The following is a 26,453-nucleotide window of genomic DNA, read 5'->3' as shown; positions in this document are numbered from 1 at the left end:
AGAACCACAGTGGATTTGACTCTATTCTGCTTGACTGCTGCTGAGAAATTGTGCGAGGGCATGAGAGAGATAGTTGGGGGTACACGCATGAGGGAGAGCAAGAGAGAGAGAGAGAGAGAGAGAGAGAGAGAGAGAGAGAGAGAGAGAGAGAGAGAGAGAGAGAGACGGTTTAAACGTCAATGCAAGTATACGATCCCTTGCCAGTCTACACGCGCTGACATGAGCAACGCCAAGGATTCCATTCATCAACTAGGCTTCATCCCCGTGGATATACACTGATACAGCTAACCAGATATGATCTACTTCATTCTTACTCACACTGTTGCAGGTTGAGCAGGAATTTCATACACTATTTTTCGTGGATGGTAATGCGGTACATTCTCATGAACCCATCTATGGATTTCCAATGTTCTAGTGATTGGACTCAAACCCGGGAAAGGTAAAGGGACAGGCGGGTGTTGAAGGTGCCCAGGTGTAGCAGTGAGCCTGCGTTGGACATGGGACCGTATCTTAGCTTTTGGGGATACAGTGCCGAAGGAATAGCGTCTTCCTGAAGGAAAGCTGACTTCGGGCTGAAGCTGGAAGCTGAGACACTGCGCGCGCCAGAAAAATGCATTCCAACCACGGCTTTATCCTGCTTCTCCTAAACGGAACAGCGTGCTTGGTAAGCAAGAAGGGGCGGCGGTGCCCAGCAGTGTAAAAAAGTTACACCAGTCATATGTGTGTGTCTCCATAGCATTCACCCCCGTCGTTACTAGGCTATCTCTTCATTCAGACATGTGCCACTCATTTGTTTGGCGAAAAGTGAAGGGAAATAACCGTGAATACTGTGTCGCACGAGCTACCGGACCCGACAAGGTTCCCTCTCCCAGGGCAGAGACCCGCGTGAGTGAGTATGCTGTGAGCGGTTGCCATGGATAGCATGCTGCGCCACGGACGACGGTCCCTTGCATTAAATGTGCCTCGAATCTCCATATTGGAGTTCCACGGTTGAAGCGTATTCTATCCATTGCTGAAGTTATGTGTTGATGAACAACGAAAGGGGACTCTCCTTGACCGATCATTACTATATGTTATTTTGAAACAATTGAAAGATAACTTAATAACTGTACAAAGGCGAGAAGAATAGGCTACCTTGCATGAGACACAGCGCAACGTGTCCCCCATACAGGTGCTCATGTCTGGTCAACGTTTTAATGTTTCGTTGAGTAAAAAAATATATATTATTTTTTTAGAATTTTATATTGACCACTATCTGATTATTATAGGCCTATATCATAGCCTCTTTCGCAGTCTACACAATTCGATGTTAGTGCACTATAGCCTATGGCATTTCAGGTACCACACTGTGAAACCTGATGTACTCAATCAAAATGATGTTGTGATTAATGATCTTCAATTATCACAGGAGTCCTGGTAAATTACACGTTTTTAATGAGATAAACATGACTAACATCAACATGAAACTAAGTGCCTTATTGGGCATGTTTATTGACCATGTTGTGTGCACTATTTTAGCCTAAACTTTAATTCTCTAAACAACATTAGGTCATCATGCTTTACATTTAGATCTATATGTAGAGCAAATTATAGCGTCAAGAACAAAAACGGAATGAGGTAGGCTAAATTTAAGTGTTGTTGCAAGGTTGCTTCTTTGATGTGTTGTGTTCTGTTCTGACACCTTTGTGTCAGAGCCGCCGCACACTGTAAATAACCTTGGGCGCTTCTAACTGAACAAAGACTGTAGCCCACATGTGAATTGTAGGCTATAATAAAGTATTCAAAGAGTTATTACCCACTGGGCACTAATGGTTGAGTTGACAACTAATGTAAATTCAACGTGAAATCAACAACAATTTAGGTTCAAAGTTTGGTGAAAAAATAGGAAATCCCCTTATGTTGAAGAAGTTTTTCAAACCCAATCAGTTTTCCATGTTTCAATGTCATAATTTACAATTACATTTACATCATTTAGCAGACTCATCACATTGATTTATTTGATTGAAATGGCTTGGAAACAAGTTGATTAAACCAGATGCACTCCAGGATCTTAAGCACAACAAAATCATAAAAAAAATAGTAAGAATTGGATTTTTAACATATCATAAGAATTGCAAAAAATATAAAATAATAATTGCAGGATGTAACCACAGAGTTTCTAAACCCAGAGGTGCAACATCGCAAGATCAAGCAGATCAGGCTGGGGGTTTGGGGTTTGAGAAGTCAATGAGACAAGTTACATTGTTTTCCTTAGTTGTTAATTTTCTTGAAGTCTAAAGGCACAACCTAAATTCGAGCCAACATCTTAAGTAGTTGAACGTTATTACTCCAACCTTGTGAAAGTGACAAACTGACACGTTTTAATTTTCATCAAAAACAACTTTACATCAAAGAAGTGCCTTTGATTTGACAGCCAGCACATGGCCATTCCCATTAGGCCCGGTGACTTGTTTCAGCAAATGAGCTTAACTAGCCAACATCGCCATGACATCGCCTATAAATTTGATTAGGGATTTCTATCGGAGAAGCAGTTTCTGCCTATCTTCATATTGTACTGTCTTTGATGTAACATATTATACGAAATGGATGACTTGGTACACAATTTGATGACATAGTACACAAAAAACGGGGACAACTTTTGGCTCTTGAGCACCACTTTCAAAACTACTAGCTGAAATTATCCAAACGTTTGAGAGTGCATCTTAAAGTAGGTAACCTATTTTAAATAAAGTCATAGGCCACTGTTTAAAAATGAGGTTATGGATCATTCAAAATAACTCAGAATAATAACATCGACCAGTCATCATTAGGCCAAATGTACCACCGTCTCAAAACTATTTTTCTTCATTGATTGAACATTTGCACATCTTACAAAGGATTTAGGTTGTATGACATTGGCCCTATTACTTGACAAATTGAATAAATGTTCCCCTTCCATTTCCTCTAATCTAAGAGAGAGATTTTTGGAGTCAGAGAGCATGTTTACACTTCAAGGTGTATGTTCACACATGCTTGCCACATACTCTCAAACGCAGCAGGATTGCGCTAATGATGAAAATAATTGGTGTGCGGTTTCTATCAATATTCTACCATGTTGCTTATCTAAAAACCGTGGCGCACCACGTCTCTCAGCAGAGAATCTTGGGTAATTAATTAGCAGCATGACATTGATAAATTATAGAGCAATTAATAAATTATCCAACTTATTACACAATAGAGCTGGGATTAATAATCATAGACCATGCATTTATATTCAAATTCAGCTGATTTCCTATTGTACCACCCCACTCAATATTAGTGTGTAGCTTTACTCTCTAGGGTGTATAAACTCACTCTGTCTGGATGGAAATAAGGTTATTAATACACTATCAACACGAAAAAAGCAACAATGATGTGATGGATTTAGCGTCTCAAATGTTAATTAATATGCCATGCATTGGTTGAGATGAATAATATAAACAGTCTCAGTCAGAGTGCTTTGTAATTGACTGCTATGCTAAGAAATTATAGTACGTTTTTGGCAAGGGTTTAGCTATTTTTCATTCTATGACATGCAGCTCAGAGATTGGATTCATTTGTTTTTAATGGACTAAATGGCTCGAGCATTCAGTGTCATACAGTCAAGAGCCTATTACAACTAATTCGTTTGTTAAATGTTTATATTAGGGCTATTAACCCAGCACTAGTCTTATAGCAATATTATTAGGTCCTTACAGTTAGACAGACAATGTCAGGGGTTAGTGTGGTGAGAAAAAAAATCATACTTTCTACAGGTTCACACGCGCACACACACACACACACACACACACACACACACACACACACACATACACACAGAGATATCGAGAGAGAGAAAGAGAAAGACAGAGAGAGAGACAGGTGAGGGGAGTCTGGCTCCTAGCATATCCACTGTGTACTGTGTGCCCATGGTCATAATGACTGGGGTTACAAAAGGGCTGAATAAGGAAGAGAGTGCAGAAAGGGAGAGTTAGCAGTCAAATACAGGGTGAGGGACAGCCGAATGTAAATAGGATAGAAAAAGACAAGGAGAGAAATGTGTAGAACAGTATACAACGAGAACAGAGAGGATGGAGAGAGACAGAATGAAATGAAAGAGGTGGGGGAGAGACATACGGAGGGAAGGAGAGAGGGATTGGAATAGATAGAGCGTAGAATAGATGGAGGAGTAACAGTAGTAATAATAATAATAATACATTTTATTTGTCGGACGCCTTTCAGGACACTCAAGGACATCTTCCATTAACAGTAGGTCTACATAAAATCAAGTGCAGTACATAAAATCATAAAATCAAGTGTAACAATCAGTCCAATTAAAAATCAAAGGACCAGACGAAACAGGACAAATAAAAAGAGGGAGGGAGGGGTTGGGTAGAGGATACAGCCCCAGTTTAGGGTAAGGGTTTAGGGGGTAGGGTTGTGAATAGGGGAAGGGTTTAGGGTAAGGGTTAGGGTTTGGGTTTGGGGGATACTGAGAAGACACAGAAGGGAGGGGTAGGACAGAGTCAATCATAGACCACAGGCTACAGGTTATAGGCTTCCTATGAAGAGGTGTGTTTTGAGGAGGTTTTTGAATGAGAAGACTGTGGCTGCATGTTGTATGTGTGGGCAGAGTGCATTCCAGAGCCTGGGTGCCGAGCAGCTGAAGGCCTGGGTACCCATGGTGGAGAGGCAGAATGAGGGGTTGACAAGGAGACCAGCGGAGCAGGAGCGGATGGAACGGGAGGGGGCATAGACTGGGAAAAGGTCAGAGAGGTAGGTGGATGCCAGGTTGTGGAGGACTTTGTAGGTGAAGAGGAGTGTCTTAAAGTTAGTACAGGATTGCACAGGGAGACGGTGTAGATTGATGAGGATTGGTGTGATGTGTTCAGTTGATCTGCTGCAGGTGAGGATTCTGGCAGCATAGTTCTGGACCAGCTGGAATCTGTTGGTGAGTTTGGTGGGGATACCAGTGAGGACAGTGGTCCAGTAGTCCAGTCGGGAGGTGATGAAGGCATGGATGAGGGTTTCGGTGCAATAGAATGTCAGTGATATGAAGTGAACTGTACTGGTAGAGCTAAGACAATACTGTATATTACACATTCACAATCTCACTTTCTCACTCTCTCACTCTCTCACTCACTCTCACTCTCAGTCTCTCAGTCTCTCACTCTCTCAGTCTCTCACTCTCTCAGTCTCTCACTCTCTCGCCCGCGCACACTGTTCAAAGTCACTTGCGCGTGCACGCACACGCACACGCACGCGCACGCACACACACACACACACACACACACACACACACACACACACACACACACACACACACACACACACAAACACACTACAGGGACACATGAGGGCTTATTTGTCATGGAGCACTGATCTGAAATTTGCATTGTAACCTTCAAACAGCAGGGATCACCAGGGATGAAGGAGCTCTGCTCTCTCACACACACATACAGTGAACTCACACTCTACCCAGTTTTGGAGAGGCAGTTTTACAATTCTAAGTTGAAGGTGAAATGGAATGGGACAGAAAGTAGCCATAGGCCAACAGAGGTGTGTAGAATATTCGCCCCATTAAGAGCTCTGCGGGTCTGTCCAAGGATCTGAAGTGGCTCTCGACTTTCGTGGGTTTTAGCATTAGTTGCGCTCCCTTTCAATGGTGCTGAAACTTATTCTATGTTCCCGTGTTAGTTGCGATTCCTGTCCATGGAAAAGCACAAACAGAACACAGAAATTGGTTATTAGAAAAGCACAAACATAAGAATGTCTATCACAGATGTCTTAAGTATTACCTGGGTCTTCTCCCAATGAAGTTACGCTGCAGACAGCACTCTGATCTATACAGCTCTATGTTCTCTGGTTATAGGCTGGGCATCTGCAGCTACATGACTGATCTGTGTTTATACAGCTATGTGTTGTATAAGGTTTATGTATATGTTGAGCATCAGGTTCTGTTCTCATTAATCTGTTTTTACTCCAGCCTTTCTACTCCTGGCCAGTATGACATTTATAGGATCATAACATATCTGACATCTAGTTGCAAGTGCAAATTTCAGGTGTTCATATTTAACTCTTCATATTTAAGTAAGATATTAAACATTGGTCTCCTGAGACAGTCTCAGAGCGTCTCTCCACAGCGAGTTGTGTTATTTAAGGATAAGAGACTGGCTGAAGTTAATTTTAACAACATGCAGCTCTTTTCCCCTGTTTTGCCTTGTCAGAAAGTCTTTGAGTCATCTTTCTTAGATACCCAGCCCTCCCTTCACGGTCAGTGACCTTGTCCACCCAGATTCATCCCTCACTAAGCAGGACAACACCAGCCATGCTCCTCCTGTACAACAAAAATACATCCAAAGCATTCCAAACTGAGACAGAGAGACACAGACTACACATGGCCATACAAATGTGATACAATACAGCAATGCTGTATCAACACAAACACATTAGATGACTGCTAATGCAAAGCTGTGCAGTATAGGCCTAGTGCCTCTCTGTCTTGCTGTCTCCAGGTTCAATCACAGCCACAAACAGTACAGTTATACTATGGCCTCACAAACACAGATAAGCTATAGCCATATTTTTTTATTTTGTATTTATAATTTTTTTAGGGGGTAGATCAGCTTTAATATTTCAAATAGATTGTAACTTCCATCAATGTAATTGTCTGCATCACTTCCAATCCCCCATATGGTTTTTTTCTCGCAAATATATATATATATATATATATACACATACATACATGCATACATATATACATATACAAATACATACACACACAAATATATACATACATACATTTATACATACATCCATACACACACACATAACCTTTTTAAAATTATATTTCCCTTCATTACTTTCCAACCCCACCACCCCTTCCCCAATTGGAGTAAACTAGTGAACAACAACGCTTAGGCCTCTACTTCCAGCCCATACATACTATATACATTTTATGGTCACAGTCAAATTCTACAATAATTATATTTTGTTTGTTTTTACTCCTGAACTTCCTCTGATCATTTTCATGATGTCCATCTGGTTTGCTTCTATATGCCATATTTTTCTAACTGTGCTCTTTCACAAAAGCTCTCAACCTATAACTTATATACTTATTATGGACACAGTATGCTTTACATTAGTTATCTTGTTGTTATTATTTGTTGATATTAGTCCCATCCTTCAGCTCCATTTAACACCTCCCATCTATCTCTTAACACAATCCATATTAGATTTCTATTTGCCATATATTTTTCAACTGTACTGTGATGTTTTACAAAAGTTCTGAACCTTTCTATACAGATCGTAAATTGAAAATAAACATTTTTGCTAAAAGTATTATTATATTATTGATCGATTGACTATGACTTTTCAGATCACCCAGTAGTGCTATCTGCAGGGTTAGCTCCAGGTAAATATTGCAGTCCTTTAGCCATTCCTGGACCTGTGTCCAAAAACAAGCTACAAATGGACAGTACCAAAACAAATGATCTAATGATTCTGTCTCTTCACAGCAAAATCTGCAGAGCTGAGAAGATTGTATCCCCCATATAAATAACATTCTATTGGTAGCAAGAATTTGAGATAATAATTTAAATTGAAAAATTCTATGTTTTGAATCCGGCATCATTTTGCGTATCAATGGAATCGGTACGTCAAAAATCTCTTCCCAACTATTTTGCAATCTATATGGGACGGCTGTCAATCCTTTGGTCCTTAAATGAATGGTATACTTTTTTATTTATCACAATTTTCTTTATCCAATTATATTCTTTAATGCAAGGCCGATAGACAACTTCCTTACTTTTTCCCCCTTCCACTTTCCTTTTCCATTTTTGCAGTAATGCTGCAATTATTTGGTTGTAATTTTGGGTAGAGCAGACATTTCCATATGTTTTTGTTAGCTGCATGTGCGACATAACTCCACCAGTCCTACCGATAATATCATTTATGAATATTATACCTTTTTAAAACATTTTGTCAAAAAAAAAGGTTTTTTATCAATTAGTATATTTGAGTTTAACCACAATATTTGTTGCATTATTTGTTCTGTCGTTTCTGGAGGATTACATTGAAATTGCAACCAACTTTCTATGGCTTGTTTTAGAAATAGTGATATTTGGGAGATTATTTCCTTTTCAAATAACTTAAAGTGAAAGGTTGTAATCTGAATAAAGGGAAAAAGGCCTTTCTTTAACATTGGGTGAGACAATCTTACTAATTTGCTAGAGAACCCGTTCGGATTTAAGTATAACTTTTGTATGACTGAAGCTTTTAGTGATAGGTCTAATGCTTTAATATTTAATCATTTCTGTCCTCCGAATTCATATTCATTATATAAATAGGCCCGTTTAATTTTGTCTGGCTTGCCGTTCCAAATAAAATGGAATATTTCTTTCTCATATAATTTAAAAAACTGTTCGCTAGGCGTAGGCAAGACCATAAGCAAATAGGTAAACTGGGATAATACTAAAGAGCCATGTAAAATTGACAGGTATTTACCTTTCCATGGTAGCAAGATCTTATCAATTTTTGCTAACATTCTATAAACATTTATTGGAGTGAGATCATTTATTTCATTTGGGATATGTATTCTGAGTATATCCACATCACCATCAGACCATTTTATTGGTAAACTACATGGTAATGTAAAAATTGTATTTTTTTGTGATCCAATATGTAATATAGTACATTTATCATAATTTGGTTGTAATCCAGAGATGTTAGAAAATGTATCTAGATCCTCTATGAGGCTGTGGAGGGATTCAAGTTTAAAGAAAACATGAATCATCAGCGTACAATGACACCTTTGTTTTTAAGCCCTGGATTTCTAATCCCTTGATATTATTGTTGGATCTGATTTTAATAGCTAACATCTCGATGGCAATAATAAATAGATATGCCGATAGTGGACAACCTTGTTTCACTCCTCTTGACAGTTTAAAACTTTCTGAGAAATAGCCATTATTTACTATTTTACACCTCGGGTTACTATACATGATTTTAACCCAATTTATAAGAGATTGTCCAAAATTGAAATGCTCCAGGCATTTATATATAAACCCCAGTCGTACTTTATCAAATGCCCTTTCGAAGTATGCTATGGTTTCCCAGATTTTTCATAGTGTTCCATTGTTTCCAGTACTTGCCTTATATTATCTCCAATGTATCGCCCATGTAAAAAACCTGTCTGATTAGAATGAATAATGTCCGACAATACTTTTTTAATTCTATGCGCTATACATTTTGCTTGAATTTTTGCATCACAACACTGAAGTGTAAGGGGCCTCCAATTTTTTTAATGGACTGGATCTTTATATTTTCCACTTGTATCCTGTTTCAGTAATAATGAAATCAGACCTTCTTCTTGAGTGTCTGATAATCTACCATTTACATAGAAGTGGTTAAAACATGCTAATAACGGTCCTCTGAGTATAACAAAAAAGGTTTGGTATACCTCGACTGGTATGCCATCCAACCCTGGAGTTTTCCCAGACTTAAAGTCTTTAATTGCATCCAGAAGTTCCCCCTCTGTAATTTCACCTTCACATGAGTCTTTCTGCATGGCTGTTAATTTTACATTATCAATAGAAAAAAAATCTCTACAATTAGCTTCAGTTAGAGGAGATGGAGGCGAATGAAACGAAAACATATGCTTAAAGTACTTTGTTTCCTCCTTCAAAATATCATTTGGTGAATCATGGGTGACTCGGTCATTTGTAACCAGTTTCAATAAATTATTTTTGGTAGCAATCCTATGTTGAAGATTAAAAAGTAGTTTATTACATCAAAGATTTCAGCGTCAATTTACAGATTTCTGCAGAAAATCCGGAGAACAACCAACCCAATCTCTAATATGTTATTTCTCTCCGTCCTTTGTTTCAACCATGGTATATATATCCTATGCCCTATGTAACATAAGATGGCGTGATTTGAATAGACCAATCCCTGGCCTTCACATAACAGACTTCCTCTGTTTTAGGGGGCCCCTATAGTAATGCTTTCCAGATGCTTCCGCAAGCTGAGTCAACTTCCTCTAACACACCATTTGCAAACGTCAGCAAAGTCATAAACTGTTTAGATACTACAACCTAAATTGCTTTTGCTTTCGAGATGAGTACTGAATTGCATGGCCTCTAAAGGCACATTTAAAAGTGTCCCATACAATAAGGGGATTTGCTGTACCTATGTTATTTCGGAAAAAAACTGTTATATATTCCTCTGTTATTCCTAGTTAAAAACCAAGTTATCATCCAATAGGCTTTGATTAAATTTCCAATATCCTCGCCCACGTGGACATTCAGTAAGAGTAATGTATATGCCAATTATATGATGGTCCGACCACATTCTGTCCCCATCAACACTTTTAAACTTTTGGTGCCAACGAAAATTACATAAGAAAGAAGCCAAGACGACTAGCTTGATTGAGTCTCCGCCATGTATATCTCACTAGATCAGGATATTTAAGCCTCCATATATCTACTAGTTCTAATGTATCCATGACATTCACGATTTCCTTAAGAGCATGAGGGTGATTGTTTGTAGTGTGATTTCCTTTACTGTCCATTGAGCTATTTAAAACTGTATTATAATCTCCCACCATAATAATAGAGTCTTGAATTGCTTGCAGAGTTGATCATTTATTATATATATTGTCAAAGAAGTGTGGATCATCATTATTTGGTCCGTAAAGGTTAATGAGCCATATCTGTTTATGGTCCAATAACATATTTAAAATAATCCATCTACCTTGCGGATCTGTTTGGACAATTTGCACATTCGGATCGAAATTACTGTTATTTAATATCATCACCACTTTTGAGTTTCTTTGCCCATGGGAGAAGTATATTTCGCCCCCCCCCATTCCTTTTCCCTTCATCTAGAATTGTTGAATGAGTTTCCTGTAAACAATAGATATTATATTCCTTCTCTTGGAGCCATGTAAATATTGTTATTCTTTTGTTATTATCTGCTAAGCCATTACAATTATAACTGGCTATACTTATTTCACCACATACCATAATGGGATACAAGTTTCAAATCTATTTATCATTATATATGTTTGTAAATTTACCAATAAAAAAATACCATAGCGATTGACTGTCCATATAGCTGTACCATGATATTTGCATTGCTACTAAGTAACCCTCCAATTGTTCTCCACTAATTCCCCCGCTAAAGCCCCTCCCCATCCCAAGTTGGGCCGTCATCCCAGTGTTCAGCATACCACCCCCGTCCCCCCGAATCCCTAGGCCCCCGAGAGGCCAGGACCCATCCATCGAAAACAGCACACAGTACCACCCACAAAACAGAAGCAGGTCAACCGCCAAAAGCATTTCCAATGCTCTCACCTCAATATATATATATATAGCTATTTAAATATATATATCCATTCAAATATCTTGCATATCTTATTTTCCATCATTTCCCATTAATATGCGTAATAATGTTGGCAGTTAATGTGTAGGAGTTTAACCTATAAACTGGATTGCCATTGTATTACATTACATTTTTGACAAGCAATTATTATTTTAGCAAACAATTATTGTGGTTCATCCTATATTCTCCCTAACATCCTTACCCCCTTGCAACAGATGTGGGATAAAGATACACGCACATACTCTAACACACTCAACCCCTTTCCTCCAAAATGAACCATAAGATCAGATGCTCAACAGTTGTTACATCCCAGAGCCCAACTCAAGAAAGGACCTGATTTACGAATGCATATACAGTTACAGCTGTTTGGGAAAGCATGCAAGATTGAGCAGAAATTGACAACAATGTGAGATTTGATTAATCTATTTAATCTATGTCAAATCCTAGGTGATGGAGATCAGATCCACCCTCTTCACCTGAGACACAAACACTCTGGTACCCCGTATTGCCATATCTCTGTCTCCTACTTTCTTTATTGATTGTTTTGTTTAACCTTTATCTATCCAGGTTTCAATGAGATCAAAACTCTTTTACAAGACGGACCAGGTCCAAGATAAGAGCAGGCAGGCAGGGTCATGGTGTAACAAGAGGTTACAGACATTAAAACACCTCCCTGTGGACTCAATGGACTCTTACTGTACTTCAATAATTCCTCAGACAGTCTAGAGCTAGACAGACACACTACGGTGAATGAGAGGAGCTTTAGAGAAGAGGCAGAGAAAAGGGCCAATGGTGTTATTATGGACAGGCTGTCACTTCCTGCTCAGGTTATAAAACAACTTGAGTTATGCGCAGGCATGGCATGGATGACCCTAGAGGTGCGCCTTTCTCATGACCACCAAGCGAGTACCCCAGCGCTGGGCCTCAGGCCCCTCTCAGCACCCCAGGCCCTCAGTATCCCCTGCTGCCTGCCTGCCTGACATACAGCAACAGAGAGAGGCATGATGGGTAGAGGGAGATTGTGCTCTGTGACACATCACCAGACAGGCAGGCGTTCATAGTACTGACCCACAGAGCTGCCTGTCCACAGACAGAAAACACTTTTCTGAAGATAGCGCAATTTGTCAAATCAAATCAAATCACATTTTATTTGTCACGTGCCGAATACAACAGGTGTAGACCTTACCGTGAAATGCTTACTTACAAGCCCTTAACCAACAATGCCGTTTTTAGAAAATAATATTGATTAAATAAACTAAAGTTTAAAAAAAAGTAACACAATAAAATAACAATAACGAGGCTATATACAGGGAGTACCGGTACCTAGTCAATGTGTGGGGGTACAAGTTAGTCGAGGTAATTGATCATTTATGTACATGTAGGTAGATGTAAAGTGACTATGCATAGATAATAAAAAGTCTGGGTAGCTATTTGATTAATTGTTCAGCAGTCTTATGGCTTGGGGGTAGAAGCTGTTAAGGAGCCTTTTGGACCTAGACATGGCTCTCCGGTACCACTTGCCGTGCGGTAGCAGAGAGAATAGTCTATGACTTGGGTGGCTGGAGTCTGACAATTTTTAGGGCCTTCCTCTGACACCGCCTAGTATAGAGGTCCTGGATGGCAGGAAGCTTGGCCCCAGTGATGTACTGGGCCGTACGCACTACCCTCTGTAGCGCCTTACGGTCAGATGCCGAGCAGTTGCCATACCAGGCGGTAATGCAACCGGTCAGGATGCTCTCAATGGTGCAGCTGTAGAACCTTTTGAGGATCTGGGGACCCATGCCAAATCTTTTCAGTCTCCTGAGGGGGAATAGGCGTTGTCATGCCCTCTTCACGACTGTCTTGGTGTGTTTGGACCATGATAGTTTGTTGGTGATGTGGACACCAAGGAACTTGAAGCTCTCGATCCACGATCAGCTCCTTTGTCTTGCTCACGTTGAGGGAGAGGTTGTTGCCCTGGCACCACACTGCCAGGTCTCTGACCTCCTCCCTATAGGTTGTCTCATCGTTGTCAGTGATCATGCCTATCACTGTTGTGTCGTCAGCAAACTTAATGATGTTGTTGGAGTCGTGCTTGGCCACGCAGTCATGGGTGAACAGGAAGTACATGAAGGGACTAAGCATGCACCCTTGAGGGGCCCCCGTGTTGAGGATCCGTGTGGCAGATGTGTTGTTGCCTACCCTTACCACCTGGGGGCGGCCCATCAGGAAGTCCAGGATCCAGTTGCAGAGGGAGGTGTTTAGTCCCAGGGTCCTTAGCTTAGTGATGAGCTTTGTTGGCACTATGGTGTTGAACACTGAGCTGTAGTCAATGAACAGCATTCTCACATAGGTGTTCCTTTTGTCCAGGTGGGAAAGGGCAGTGTGGAGTGCAATTGAGATTGCATCATCTGTGGATCTGTTGGGGCGGTATGCGAATTGGGTCTAGGGTTTCCGGTGTTCTAGGGTTTCTGGGATGATGGTGTTGATGTGAGCCATGACCAGCCTTTCAAAGCACTTCATGGCTACAGACGTGAGTGCTACGGGGCGGTAGTAATTTAGGCAGGTTACCTTGGTGTTCTTGGGCACAGGGACTATGGTAGTCTGCTTGAAACATGTAGGTATTACAGACTCGGTCAGGGAGAGGTTGAAAATGTTAGTGAAGACACTTGCCAGTTGGTCCGCGCATGCTCCGAGTACACATCCTGGTAATCCGTCTGGCCTCGCGTCTTGTGAATGTTGACCTGTTTAATGGTCTTACTCACATCGGCTACTGAGAGCGTGATCACACAGTCATCCGGAACTGCTGGTGCTCTCATGCAAGCTTCAGTGTTGCTTGCCTCAAAGTGAGCATAACATTTAGCCTGTCTGTTAGGCTCGCGTCACTGGCCAGCTCTCGGCTGGGTTTCCCTTTGTAGTCCGTAATAGTTTGCAAGCCCTGCCACGTCCGACGAGCATCAGAGCCGGTGTAGTAGGATTAAATCTTAGTCCTGTATTGACTCTTTGCCTGTTTGATGGTTCATCTGAGGGCATAGCGGGATTTCTTATAAGCGTCTGGATTAGTGTCCCGCTCCTTGAAAGCGGCAGCTCCAGCCTTTAGCTCAGTGCGGAAGTTACCTGTAATCCATGGCTTCTGTTTGGGATATGTAAGTACGGTCAATGTGGGGACGACGTCATCGATGCACTTATTGATGAAGCTGGTGACTGAGGTGGTATATTCCTCAATGCCATCAGATGAATCCCGGAACATATTCCAGTCTGTGCTAGCAAAACAGTCTTGTAGCTTAGCATCCGCGTCATCTGACCACTTCCGTATTGAGCGAGTCACTGGTACATCATGCTTTAGTTTTTGCTTGTAAGCAGGAATCAGGAGGATATAATTATGGTCATATTTGCCAAATGGAGGGCGAGGGAGAGCTTTGTACGCATCTTTGTGTGTGGAATAAAGGTGGTCTAGAGTTTTTTTTCCTCTGGTTGCACATGTGACATGCTGGTAGAAATTAGGTAAAACGGATTTAAGTTTTCCTGCATTAAAGTCCCCGGCCACTAAGAGCGCCGCTTCTGGATGAGCATTTTCTTGTTTTCTTATGGCCTTATACAGCTTGTTGAGTGCGGTCTTCGTGCCAGCATCGGTTTGTGGTGGTAAATAGACAGCTACAAAAAATATAGATTGAAACTCTTTTGGTAGAGCTTATCATGCGGTACTCTACCTCAGGAGAGCAAAAACTAGAGAATTCCTTAATATTAGAGATTGAGCACCATCTGTTATTGACAAATAGACACAGACCACCACCGCTCGTCTTACAGGAGGTAACTGTTCTGTCTTTCCGATGTTATACTGTTCTGTCTTTCTGTATATTATCCATGTCGTCGTTCAGCCACGACTCAGTGAAACATAACATATTACCGTTTTTAATGTCCCATTGGTAGGATAGTCTCGAACGGAGCTCATCCAGTTTTTTCTCCAGTAATTGCACGTTGGCCAATAGGACAGATGGTAGAGGCGGCTTACCCACTCGCCTACGAATTCTCACAAGGCACCCGGATCTGCTGCCCCTGTATCTCTGTCTCCTCTTCATGCGAATGAAGCAGCAGTATATCCTTCGCGTCAGAGTCATTAAAGAAAAAATCTTCGTCCAGTTCTAGGTGAGTAATCGCTGTTTTGATATCCAGAAGCTCTTTTCAGTCATAAGAGACGGTAGCAGAAACATTATGTACAAAATAAGTTACAAACAATGGTAAAAAGTAAATACAAAAATAGCACAATTGGTTAGGGGCCCGTAAAACGGCAGCCATCCACTCCGGCGCCATTGTGTGGCATGGATGACCCTAGAGGTGCACCTTTCTCCTGCCCACCCAGCTGTGGCATTCCCCTCTGAAACACTGGGACACATAGAAAGAAAGGGCCTTGGATGAATGTATGTTGGTCTGTTGTGCTAGAGAATATGTTACAGTATGTGTCTGTCAGGAATTGTTTGAACCACACAACAATGATATACAAAGATTGTAAAAGGCTCTGCATGGTCAATACAGCATTTAATGCGATGCGGCCTCCGCAGAAGTCAGAGCAAACATACGTTTTGCGCTGCGGCGGAGCAGAGCAGAGCTGTTGTGAAGAAAGTTGTCAAGGAAGTGAGTTTGTGTTTATACAGAACCTCCCGCCCCCACCTACTGTCAACCAATCATGTCAGTGCGGAGCTATACAGAGCCCTCCGCATTGTAACAAAATTTGAGAGGCACATGGCGATGCGGTATAGAGCTTGATTTGGCCTCTGCATGCCTGCAGAGGCTCCGCAATTGCGTCACACCCTCCATACAAAGCCTCTGACCACATTTTCAGATCAAGCATAAGTTGGCTATAAGTCATTTCACCTTTGATTATTTCAACCAGTAACAGGAAGGAAGCGTCACACAATTGTATTCCTCTGAGAATGCTAGCCTCTTGAGAGCTTCCTCCTATTTGTGCTGAATAGACTTGTATTTATGTAAATAAAAAGTTATCTCAAGAACAAACAGCTTTAGAGAGCGGACGGAAGCGGAACTCCTTTTTACTGTAAATATAAGCAGGTATATTTGAGGGGACATCTGTCACCATCTGCTACTACAGAGAGACCACTAGTGATGTCCTCCTGATGATGCAGTGGGCTATGGGTCCCATGCTGACCCCACCAGGCTGTGACGGGGGCTCCTGGTGACATCATCAGGGGGTGATGGGGGCTTCTGCTGACCTCACCAGTCTGTAACGGGCTGTTTGGTGCAGAGTAGGGGGGGAGAAAAGACAAACAAGTATCTACTCACTCCAACAACCAGCTGACTTAGGGGCCTCCAGTGTGTGGTCCCGAGATGAGGAAGTGATCTGAAGGACTGGAGTAGTGTATGTCTCCAGGGCTAGTGCTCTGCTCTAGAAGGGTTTTCTGTTTACTGTACTAGAACAGACTGAGTTTGTACTGTAGCTTAAAGGAGATGGAAGATGTAGGTTGGAGCCATGACAATGTCGATGGCGATGTCCACACACTGTTGATGTTTGTGTTGGTACTATAACCAGACACAAAAGCCAGATAGTTAACACTCCCAGATTGATCTCTGTCCACTGATATGACCTCGAATGAAAGTTAAGCCCAGTATTACACAGTGCATCACCACAGAGAGAGAGAGTTAGAGAGAGAGTTAGAGATGAATAGAGATGGAGAGAGCGAGGGGGAGGGAGAGGGAGAGGGAGAGGGAGAGAGCGAGGGGGAGGGAGAGGGAGAGGGAGAGAGAGGGAGAGAGAGTCCAGTCCCCTCTCAGGTCCTCTCAGACAGGTAGGCATATACAGTGGGGAAAAAAAGTATTTAGTCAGCCAACAATTGTGCAAGTTCTCCCACTTAAAAAGATGAGAGAGGCCTGTAATTTTCATCATAGGTACACGTCAACTATGACAGACAAATTGAGAAAAAGAAATCCAGAAAATCACATTGTAGGATTTTTAATGAATTTATTTGCAAATTATGGTGGAAAATAAGTATTTGGTCACCTACAAACAAGCAAGATTTCTGGCTCTCACAGACCTTCTTTAAGAGGCTCCTCTGTCCTCCACTCGTTACCTGTATTAATGGCACCTGTTTGAACTTGTTATCAGTATAAAAGACACCTGTCCACAACCTCAAACAGTCACACTCCAAACTCCACTATGGTCAAGACCAAAGAGCTGTCAAAGGACACCAGAAACAAAATTGTAGACCTGCACCAGGCTGGGAAGACTGAATCTGCAATAGGTAAGCAGCTTGGTTTGAATAAATCAACTGTGGGAGCAATTATTAGGAAATGGAAGACATACAAGACCACTGATAATCTCCCTCGATCTGGGGCTCCACGCAAGATCTCACCCCGTGGGGTCAAAATGATCACAAGAACGGTGAGCAAAAATCCCAGAACCACACGGGGGGACCTAGTGAATAACCTGCAGAGAGCTGGGACCAAAGTAACAAAGCCTACCATCAGTAACACACTACGCCGCCAGGGACTCAAATCCTGCAGTGTCAGACGTGTCCCCCTGCTTAAGCCAGTACATGTCCAGGCCCGTCTGAAGTTTGCTAGAGTGCATTTGGATGATCCAGAAGAGGATTGGGAGAATGTCATATAGTCAGATGAAACCAAAATATACGTTTTTGGTAAAAACTCAACTTGACGTGTTTGGAGGACAAATAATGCTGAGTTGCATCCAAAGAACACCATACCTACTGTGAAGCATGGGGGTGGAAACATCATGCTTTGTGTTAGGCTATGGTTCAACCCAGCACTCAGAGAAACAAACACGACTAAGGGAGTGGAAGAAACAAAAATTATTTTAATAAAAGTTCAATTTGTCTTAGTCCAAAAACAACTGAAGAAAAGGAACAGAGTGGGCTAGTCGGCTCCGGAGGAAGGAGAGGCTGAGGCAGGCAGGCAGGCAGGCCGGCAGGCAGGAAGGCAGGCAGGCAGGTTGGGAGGTATGTCTGAACTGAAGACAAAACAAACGACAGGTTAAGGAGAGTAAAGAGCCAGGCTGAAGACAAAGACAATTTAACTCTACTGGTGAGCCAAGTTACCGCTCTGGTAAGAACAACGATCTGGCGCCGGTGGAGAGCCATGCCCAGGAATTAGTAGTGCAGGTTGATGAGAGAATAGGATGCAGCTGCGTAGGCAGGAATCACTGGAAACAACCCGCAGCTGCACAGGAGAGGCAGATCCTGAGCACGCCCCCCGATCCACTCCAGACACACCCACATAATGGGGACAAACACACATACAGATACAACAGACAAAGAGGGGACAAAACAAGGAGGAAGGGACACAGAAAAGGGAGAGACAAGCTGCCCACATAACACTTTGGGGCTGTTTTTCTGCAAAGGGACCAGGACGACTGATCCGTGTAAAGGAAAGAATGAATGGGGCCATATATCGTGAGATTTTGAGTGAAAACCTCCTTCCATCAGCAAGGGCATTGAAGATGAAACGTGGCTGGGTCTTTCAGCATGACAATGATCCCAAACACACCGCCCGAGCAACGAAGGAGTGGCTTCGTAAGAAGCATTTCAAGGTCCTGGAGTGGCCTAGCCAGTCTCCAGATCTCAACCCCATAGAAAATCTTTGGAGGGAGTTGAAAGTCTGTGTTGCCCAGCGACAGCCCCAAAACATCACTGCTCTAGAGGAGATCTGCATGGAGGAATGGGCCAAAATACCAGCAACAGTGTGTGAAAACCTTGTGAAGACTTACAGAAAACGTTTGACCTGTGTCATTGCCAACAAAGGGTATATAACAAAGTATTGAGAAACTTTTGTTATTGACCAAATACTTATTTTCCACCATAATTTGCAAATAAATTCATTAAAAATCCTACAATGTGATTTTCTCGATTTTTGTAAGAATTTTGTCTGTCATAGTTGACGTGTACCTATGATGAAAATTACAGGCCTCTCTCATCTTTTTAAGAGGGAGAACTTGCACAATTGGTGGCTGACTAAATACTTTTTTCCCCCACTGTACAGTAGCAGAACTCTGCTTTAATCAATTCTATCCCATCAACCCCTGCTCTCTCTCTCCTGCTGCTATCCTGCTCCAGCACCGCGCTCCACTCAGCCGCCTTGTCGATATCTTATAATGTAAAACTTTGATAGCCAATTCAGAGCAAGGTTTCTCCCTCAGCATACTAAATGAAGCTGCAGGTCCAGAGGGATGGTAGAACTGAACTTGTCCAAATGAGTAAGGAGCTCAAAAAAGAGAGAAAGAGGCTGAACGTAGTGAGTTCATCCACCCAGCGCAGAGCTAAGCTCCGGTGACCCCCTTGAAGCCGACGTAAATTATTAATTAAGAGTCAAACGCCTTGTTTCTTGTGAAATTACCTTTCCCTCCCCCGGCCCTCCCCTCCACGCTAGCCAGTGGAATAATTAGTTATAAGGGCACAGCCGCTCTGCGATTTTAATCATGTAACAGAAGGAGAATATTCCTACAGTGAGCACATTAGGTCTGGAGTTTGGTGGGAGGGAAAAAACCCCACAAAGCATCGGTGAACACTTTGGAAATCTGAGCAGGCGCTTGAGCCTTTAATAAAAAATGTATGTCATATTAGAGATGAAGATTTCAACTCAACAGCCAGAGGAAAATGGAGAGCTTATTGAAGCCATCTGCTGCCCAGGAGAAGGATGTGCTTTAATAAGCACCTGCTGTGTGGCTCTATATGACCAAATACCATATACAACGTCTCTGTAGATGTGGATATTGATGAGAAGACACATCTGAATAGGTGAAACTCTCAAAAAATCTATTTTCAGTAGCAGTATTTCTCTAGTTGACACCATGGCCTCTCATCACCACCTGAGCACTGTGACAGAACAGAACAGTTAGTTCAGAGATTTGAGCTAACTTTCTCCCTAATCTCTGTTCTGTATTTTAGCAACTGTGTGCCGGTGACACCAGGAGAAAGGGAGGGTAAAATGGTGTACCTGTCACTTTAACAGTCTGAATATTTCCTGTGGAGCTGGCAGGCTCTTGTTGATAATTTCCTCCCTTTCATCCTCTCCCGTTCCTCTACCCCCTGCCGCGTGGAAGGCCCCAGGCCTGTACTCACTAACGCTTAATGCGTCACAATTACCACAGCGATGGAGCCTGCAGACCACCCACATTCCCTCCAACCATTTCACTGACTCACACAGCTGCACACATGACAGACAGATGACAAAATCACCCCCCGCCAACAACCCTAGACTCTGACCTGATTGCACCTTCGCCCGCATTTCAACTTCATGTAGCTCAGATCGGCTGATAAGTGCTCTTTATGAAGCTTCATAAAGTACTTTGAAACCTAACACCAACATTGTACCTCGGATTACAACTCAGCCTAATACAGCTGCAGTTTAACAGGTCTATTCAGCTTCTTCAAACTGCTGTGCCATGCTATGTCCGTCTTATACAGCACTATTCAGCCTCATAGCATTTTCCATCTTTCACTTCAGACATCAGTCAACATAAGCAGCCCAGTGTATAACCTTCAGCACGGTGACTCACTCTACAGAAGTGTTCCTTCAAGCTGTTAACCATCTGCCCTAAAGCGAGGGGATCTCATCCTCATTGTTTTATTACCCCAGTAATCATCCGTTAAGCCGTTCTAACATGTCTCCCACACTGATGCTGTGCGCTCAATGACACCTCTGACACCTCCAGCAGTTAGAAAGGCTTCAATAGTTTGTTCCACAGCAGCACTATGTCTTCCCTAACCTCTAACTAACACACACGTCCTGTTCTGTCTCACCCTGAATGCTCTGTTTACATATTCAGCTCCTTAAACGAACACATCTCATGCAAGTTATGGCTCAGTGAGATTGTATTATAGAGGGGACAATGTGTTTGTTGTTCAGCTCTTCTCCTTGCCGGCACTGACTGTCTGAGTCACTGAATCACTGAGTGTCTGGGAAATTAGCTCAATGTAAACGTAAGAGACATAGAGTATCATAAGGATTCATACAGTGGTATATTCCACACAACCCTGGAGGGCACTGTGATGGCCACCACTGAGACTCTGCAGTGCCACCTAGGGAGCCAGGCAGGCAGGCAGCGTGTTGCTCTTTGCCCACCAAACATCGTCCCATGAAGGGAAAGGAGTCAAACCCAAAGTGGCACATCATTCAGGGACAAGGGGGAATAGTGTATTTGTCATCACAGTCACAGCGCCTGGCACGCACTCGAGGCAAGAGAAGGCGTCTGAATAGATTAAAATCAATATGTCTACTGCTCCCTGTTTTTTATTCATTATTAATGAAGCCAAGGAGGAATTCTCAGGGACGCTATCAGAAATGTCAAATAATATCAAATTTTAGCCGGCAGGGTTCCTTGTCAGGCTGATGTGTTTGTGTCTGAATGAGGGTCAGCTCCAGTCCCTGTGGGAAACATGGGGGACAGTGTTGACTGTGGCCCAGCCCAGCTAACCAGACAAGGGGTGTGTAGTGTTGACTGTGGCCCAGCCTAGGTAACCAGACTAGGGGTGTGTAGTGTTGACTGTGGCCCAGCCCAGCCCAGCTAACCAGACCAGGGGTGTGTAGTGTTGACTGTGGCCCAGCCCAGGTAACCAGACCAGGGGTGTGTAGTGTTGACTGTGGCCAAGCCCAGGTAACTCAAACAGCCCTACGGGGACCAGACAGAAAGGCTGAGGTCTGGAGACTCCTCATCTGCTCCAGAGTCTGAGTCCATAGCTAGACCACAACACAACCACATCAGTGGGAATCCTCTACGGACTGCTGCAATGCGATGCAAGTTGTTACGAAAGGAAATACATGTCTTAGAGCGACAGAAAATCAATATTACAAGACTGTCTGAAATGCAAGAGAACAAATCTGAGTGAGCCTGTAGAAATCTGTATAAAATGGAGTAAGAATGAGTAAGACTTAATAATCCTGACTAAGCCGGTATAAGGAAGCCTTGACAGTCAAGACAGTGGATGTATCAGAGCACAGACAGAGCAGCATGCATTATGTATCACTGTATAACAGTGGGATCACTGGGAAAAACCCTGCTCTATCTGGCAGAGAGAGAGAGACCATGCACACAAACACACACACACAAATACACACACCCACACACAATCGCTAATAGGGTACTGTCCACACACATTCCGGCAACCATCCATTGCATAATGACACTAACACAAACAGAGAAACGGCGACACAAACAGACTCACATCCTCTCCACGGTTAGATCAAAAGGACAGAAGAGCACTCCGGGCTCTCCGACAGCACCTACCTGTTATTAGATCATTACCATCTAATAATTACCCATTACAGCCTGCTCTCACACACACTGACACACTCCACAAAGCCATGGCTGAGCCGAGCACGACTATCTTATCTCTCTCTCCTTTCTCCTCACTCACTGTTAACATCTGACAGCTTTGTGTGTGTGCCAATACAGATGTGTGTGCCTTAATTGCACATCAAGGTTTGTTCGCCTACCCCTCCTCCACCTCCACACCGAAGGCACCAAAGCAATAATTGTTTCTCCACTCAGGCCTGCACTATGGGGCTTAAATCTCTACCTTCATCCCCCAAGGCCTCTCAAGTAGCTGAAGGTATAGGAGTCTATTTCTATTTCATCTGCTGCTTGGGGAGCAATATAGCTTCTCTGAAAACCAGACGTAAAGGTATATCTGCTCTCAACTTGAATAGACACAAGAATGTAACAGCAGCAATATATATATATATATATAGAGAGAGAGAGAGAGAGAGAGAGAGAGAGAGAGAGAGAGAGAGAGAGAGAGAGAGAGAGAGAGAGAGAGAGAGAGAGAGAGAGAGAGAGATATATACCTGCATACTCAAACATTTATTTATACGAGTACAACATTGATAGAATGTCACAGTTGCTACCTATAGCGTCAGGAGCTAAATTAAGTATTGATTAAATCTTGAATTCCTTTTCTGTCCTTGTTTCTAACTCCCTTTTCCTATTTTTTCTCCCCTTTCCATCTCTCTTTTTTCTCTTTCTCACTTTCACCCTCTCTTTCTCTCTCACACACACTCTCCCCCGTCTCTCTCTCTCTCTCTCTCTCCTCTACCCCTCTCTTTCGCTCACTCTCCGACTCCCTTTCTCTCTCACACACACCCTCTCCCCCTCTCGCTATCTTTCCCTCTCTGTCTCATTCTCTCTCTCGCTCTCTCCCTCTCTCTATCCCTCTTTATCTCCAGCTGGCCCTGGGTCAAGAAGATGACTCTTCAAGCCCCAAGAGCTCCTCAGCAGACGGGTCGTCCTCTAAGACGGTGGGTCTCCTGGGGAGCCAGACTCCACTTTCCCCCCTGAGTCGCTGGATGCTCCAGAGTAAAAGCCGGGCAGCCAATGCCACCTCCCTAGAGCTGCCCTACCGCTCACCCATTCCCTTCTCCAAGCAGGAGTTCTGGGAGATGCTGGGTAGTGACCTGATGAAGCCAGACACCTCCTCTTCCTCCCGCGTCAAACGCCGGCCCATCGTCAAGACGGGCAAGTTCAAGAAGATGTTTGGCTGGGGAGACTTTTATTCTAACATCAAGACGGTGCGCCTCAACCTACTGATCACCGGCAAGATCGTAGACCACGGCAACGGAACATTCAGCGTCTACTTCCGCCACAACTCCACGGGCCAGGGCAACATCTCAGTCAGCCTGGTGCCGCCGGTCAAGGCGGTGGAGTTCGACCTGGAGCGCCAGAGCGTGGTCTACCCCAAGGACTCCAAGATCTTCAACTGCCGCGTGGACTATGAGAAGGTGGACCGCAGCAAGCGCACATCACTGTGCAACTACGACCCGTCCAAGACCTGCTTCCAGGAGCAGACACAGAGCCATGTCTCCTGGATCTGTTCCAAGCCCTTCAAGGTCATCTGTATCTACATCTCCTTCTACAGTACAGACTACCGCCTGGTCCAGAAGGTCTGCCCGGACTACAACTACCACAACGAGATGCCCTACCTGCCCTCGGGCTAGAGAGGGGCACACAGGAGGGGGAGAGGAGGGACGAGGGGAGGAGTGACTTTGTAGGGTGAGGGGCCACCAGATTGAGCTGGATAAACTTTTTCTGTCATTTGCTGCAAAACCTCACCAGACAACCCATCGCTGTAGCCAGACTACTGTTCCCTGTAAAAACGTATATATGCAAAAAATACAGTATGCACACAGTGAGGCATTTAGATTTAGAGTGCTGTCATGAAGCATTCTTCGACAGGAACAGTAGTAACTAGCACGCCCAACATCATCACGCACATTTTTACCTCAACTCAAACCTCTAATTTCGCTAAATACTTCGCTAAATACAGAAAACACCTACAAACATGAATGTTTTCGTGAACTACTGCACACTGTCATTCAGGTGAGGTAACACTCTACTTTCAAAAGGGCATCTTCCATTTGTTTCTGTATGGACCCTTCCTCCCATCTTTCCCAATGCTCCCATATCCCACCCCCACCCTCTCCCCCACCCTCTCTCCCCCAACCCTCTCCCCCACCCCTATATCATCCCGATAGGCTATCCCACCCAATGTTTATTCTAAAGGTCTGGCATTCTATCAAACATCATCTCTCTCTTTCCCTGAATTATGTCAGAGAGAGAGAGAGAGAGAGAGAGAGAGAGAGAGAGAGAGAGAGAGAGAGAGAGAGAGAGAGAGAGAGAGAGAGAGAGAGAGAGAGAGAGAGAGAGAGAGAGAGAGAGAGAGAGAGAGAGAGAGAGAGAGAGAGAGAGAGAGAAAAAGCAATCGCCAGACAAATATATGGGACAGGGCTTAAGTTCAACGTGAGAGAAATAACTTGATTCTGCCTCTCCACACATGAGAGAGAGGTAGGGGGGGAGACAGAGAGAGAGAGAGGGAGAGTGAGCACGAAAGAGGAAGAGAGAGAAATGAGAGATTCAGAGAGCTCTTTTAATTAAAGTGGAGGAGAGAGAAGGAGATGTAGAGTATTCAGCTCCTTCTATTGTCCCCTCTGTATGAAAAAGATTACATTTTGTTGCCGTCAGGATTCCTGATTTCAAGCTTTGATAACTTTGGCTGTGTGTGGGAGATTTCTCTCTCCTGACAAACTCTGTGTGTTCACTAAAGTCTGATCGTTATCTGGAATAAATTAAAATAAAACTAATTAAGGCTTCAACGAGAGAGGGCGAAATGTATTCCTGGAAATCAAGTTAGGGTTATTATGATGCGAGCGAGGAGCACAGAGAGGAGTATAGCGGATAGTTCTATAATGGTTCCCTGGCCGCTTAGCCCCCAGTTAACAGCTCTCTCATCAAGATGAATAGCCACTGGCTGGCTGAACTCATGTTAATTTCACAAACAACAACACTATACAAAATACTGTATATATCTAATTTAGTGGAAACTGATTCTGTACTGACAATATGGGCTGTTTGGAAATAGACTCATAGCCCCTACAGTTGAAGTCGGAAGTTTACATACACCTTAGACAAATACATTTAAAAAGTTTTTCACAATTCCTGATATTTAATCCTAGTAAAAATTCCCTGTTTTAGGTCAGTTAGGATCACCACTTTATTTTAAGAATGTGAAATGTCAGAATAATAGTAGAGAGAATGATTTATTTCAGCTTTTATTTCTTTCATCACATTCCCAGTTGGTCAGAAGTTTACATACACTCAATTAGTATTTGGTAGCATTGCCTTTCAATTGTTTAACTTGGGTCAAACGTTTCGGGTAGCCTTCCACAAGCTTCCCACAATAAGTTGGGTGAATTTTGGCCCATTCCTCCTGACAGAGCTGATGTTACTGAGTCAGGTTTGTAGGCCTCCTTGCTCACACACGCTTTTCCAGTTCTGCCCATAAATGTTCTATAGGATTGAGGTCAGGGCTTTCTGATGGCCACTCCAATACCTTGACTTTGTTGTCCTTAAGCCATTTTGCCACAACTTTGGAAGTATGCTTGGGGTCATTGTCCATTTGGAAGACCCATTTGTGACCAAGCTTTAACTTCCTGACTGATATCTTGAGATGTTGCTTCAATATATCCACATAATTTTCCTTCCTCATGATGCCATCTATTTTGTGAAGTGCACCAGTCCCTCCTGCAGCAAAGCACCCCCACAGCATGATGCTGCCACCCCCGTGCTTCACGGTTGG

The 26,453-nt window shown here is 43.0% G+C and overlaps 1 protein-coding gene across 1 annotated transcript; it reads left to right on the top strand.

Annotated features, from left to right (window-relative positions):
• Positions 1-610: 610 nt before the first annotated feature.
• LOC311103577 (neurexophilin-1-like) lies at positions 611-24,315 on the top strand (the record flags this gene model as incomplete). The annotated part of the gene is made up of 2 exons (XM_084145168.1): positions 611-664; positions 23,548-24,315. 2 exons carry the CDS (start codon positions 611-613, stop codon positions 24,313-24,315), a joined length of 822 nt encoding a protein of 273 aa, XP_084001294.1.
• Between the last annotated feature and the right edge of the window lie 2,138 nt (positions 24,316-26,453).

Source organism: Coregonus lavaretus, assembly GCF_964263955.1.
Source record: "Coregonus lavaretus genome assembly, chromosome: 28".
Classification (NCBI taxonomy): Eukaryota; Metazoa; Chordata; class Actinopteri; order Salmoniformes; family Salmonidae; genus Coregonus; species Coregonus lavaretus.
This window is presented reverse-complemented; position numbering and strand designations above follow the sequence as displayed.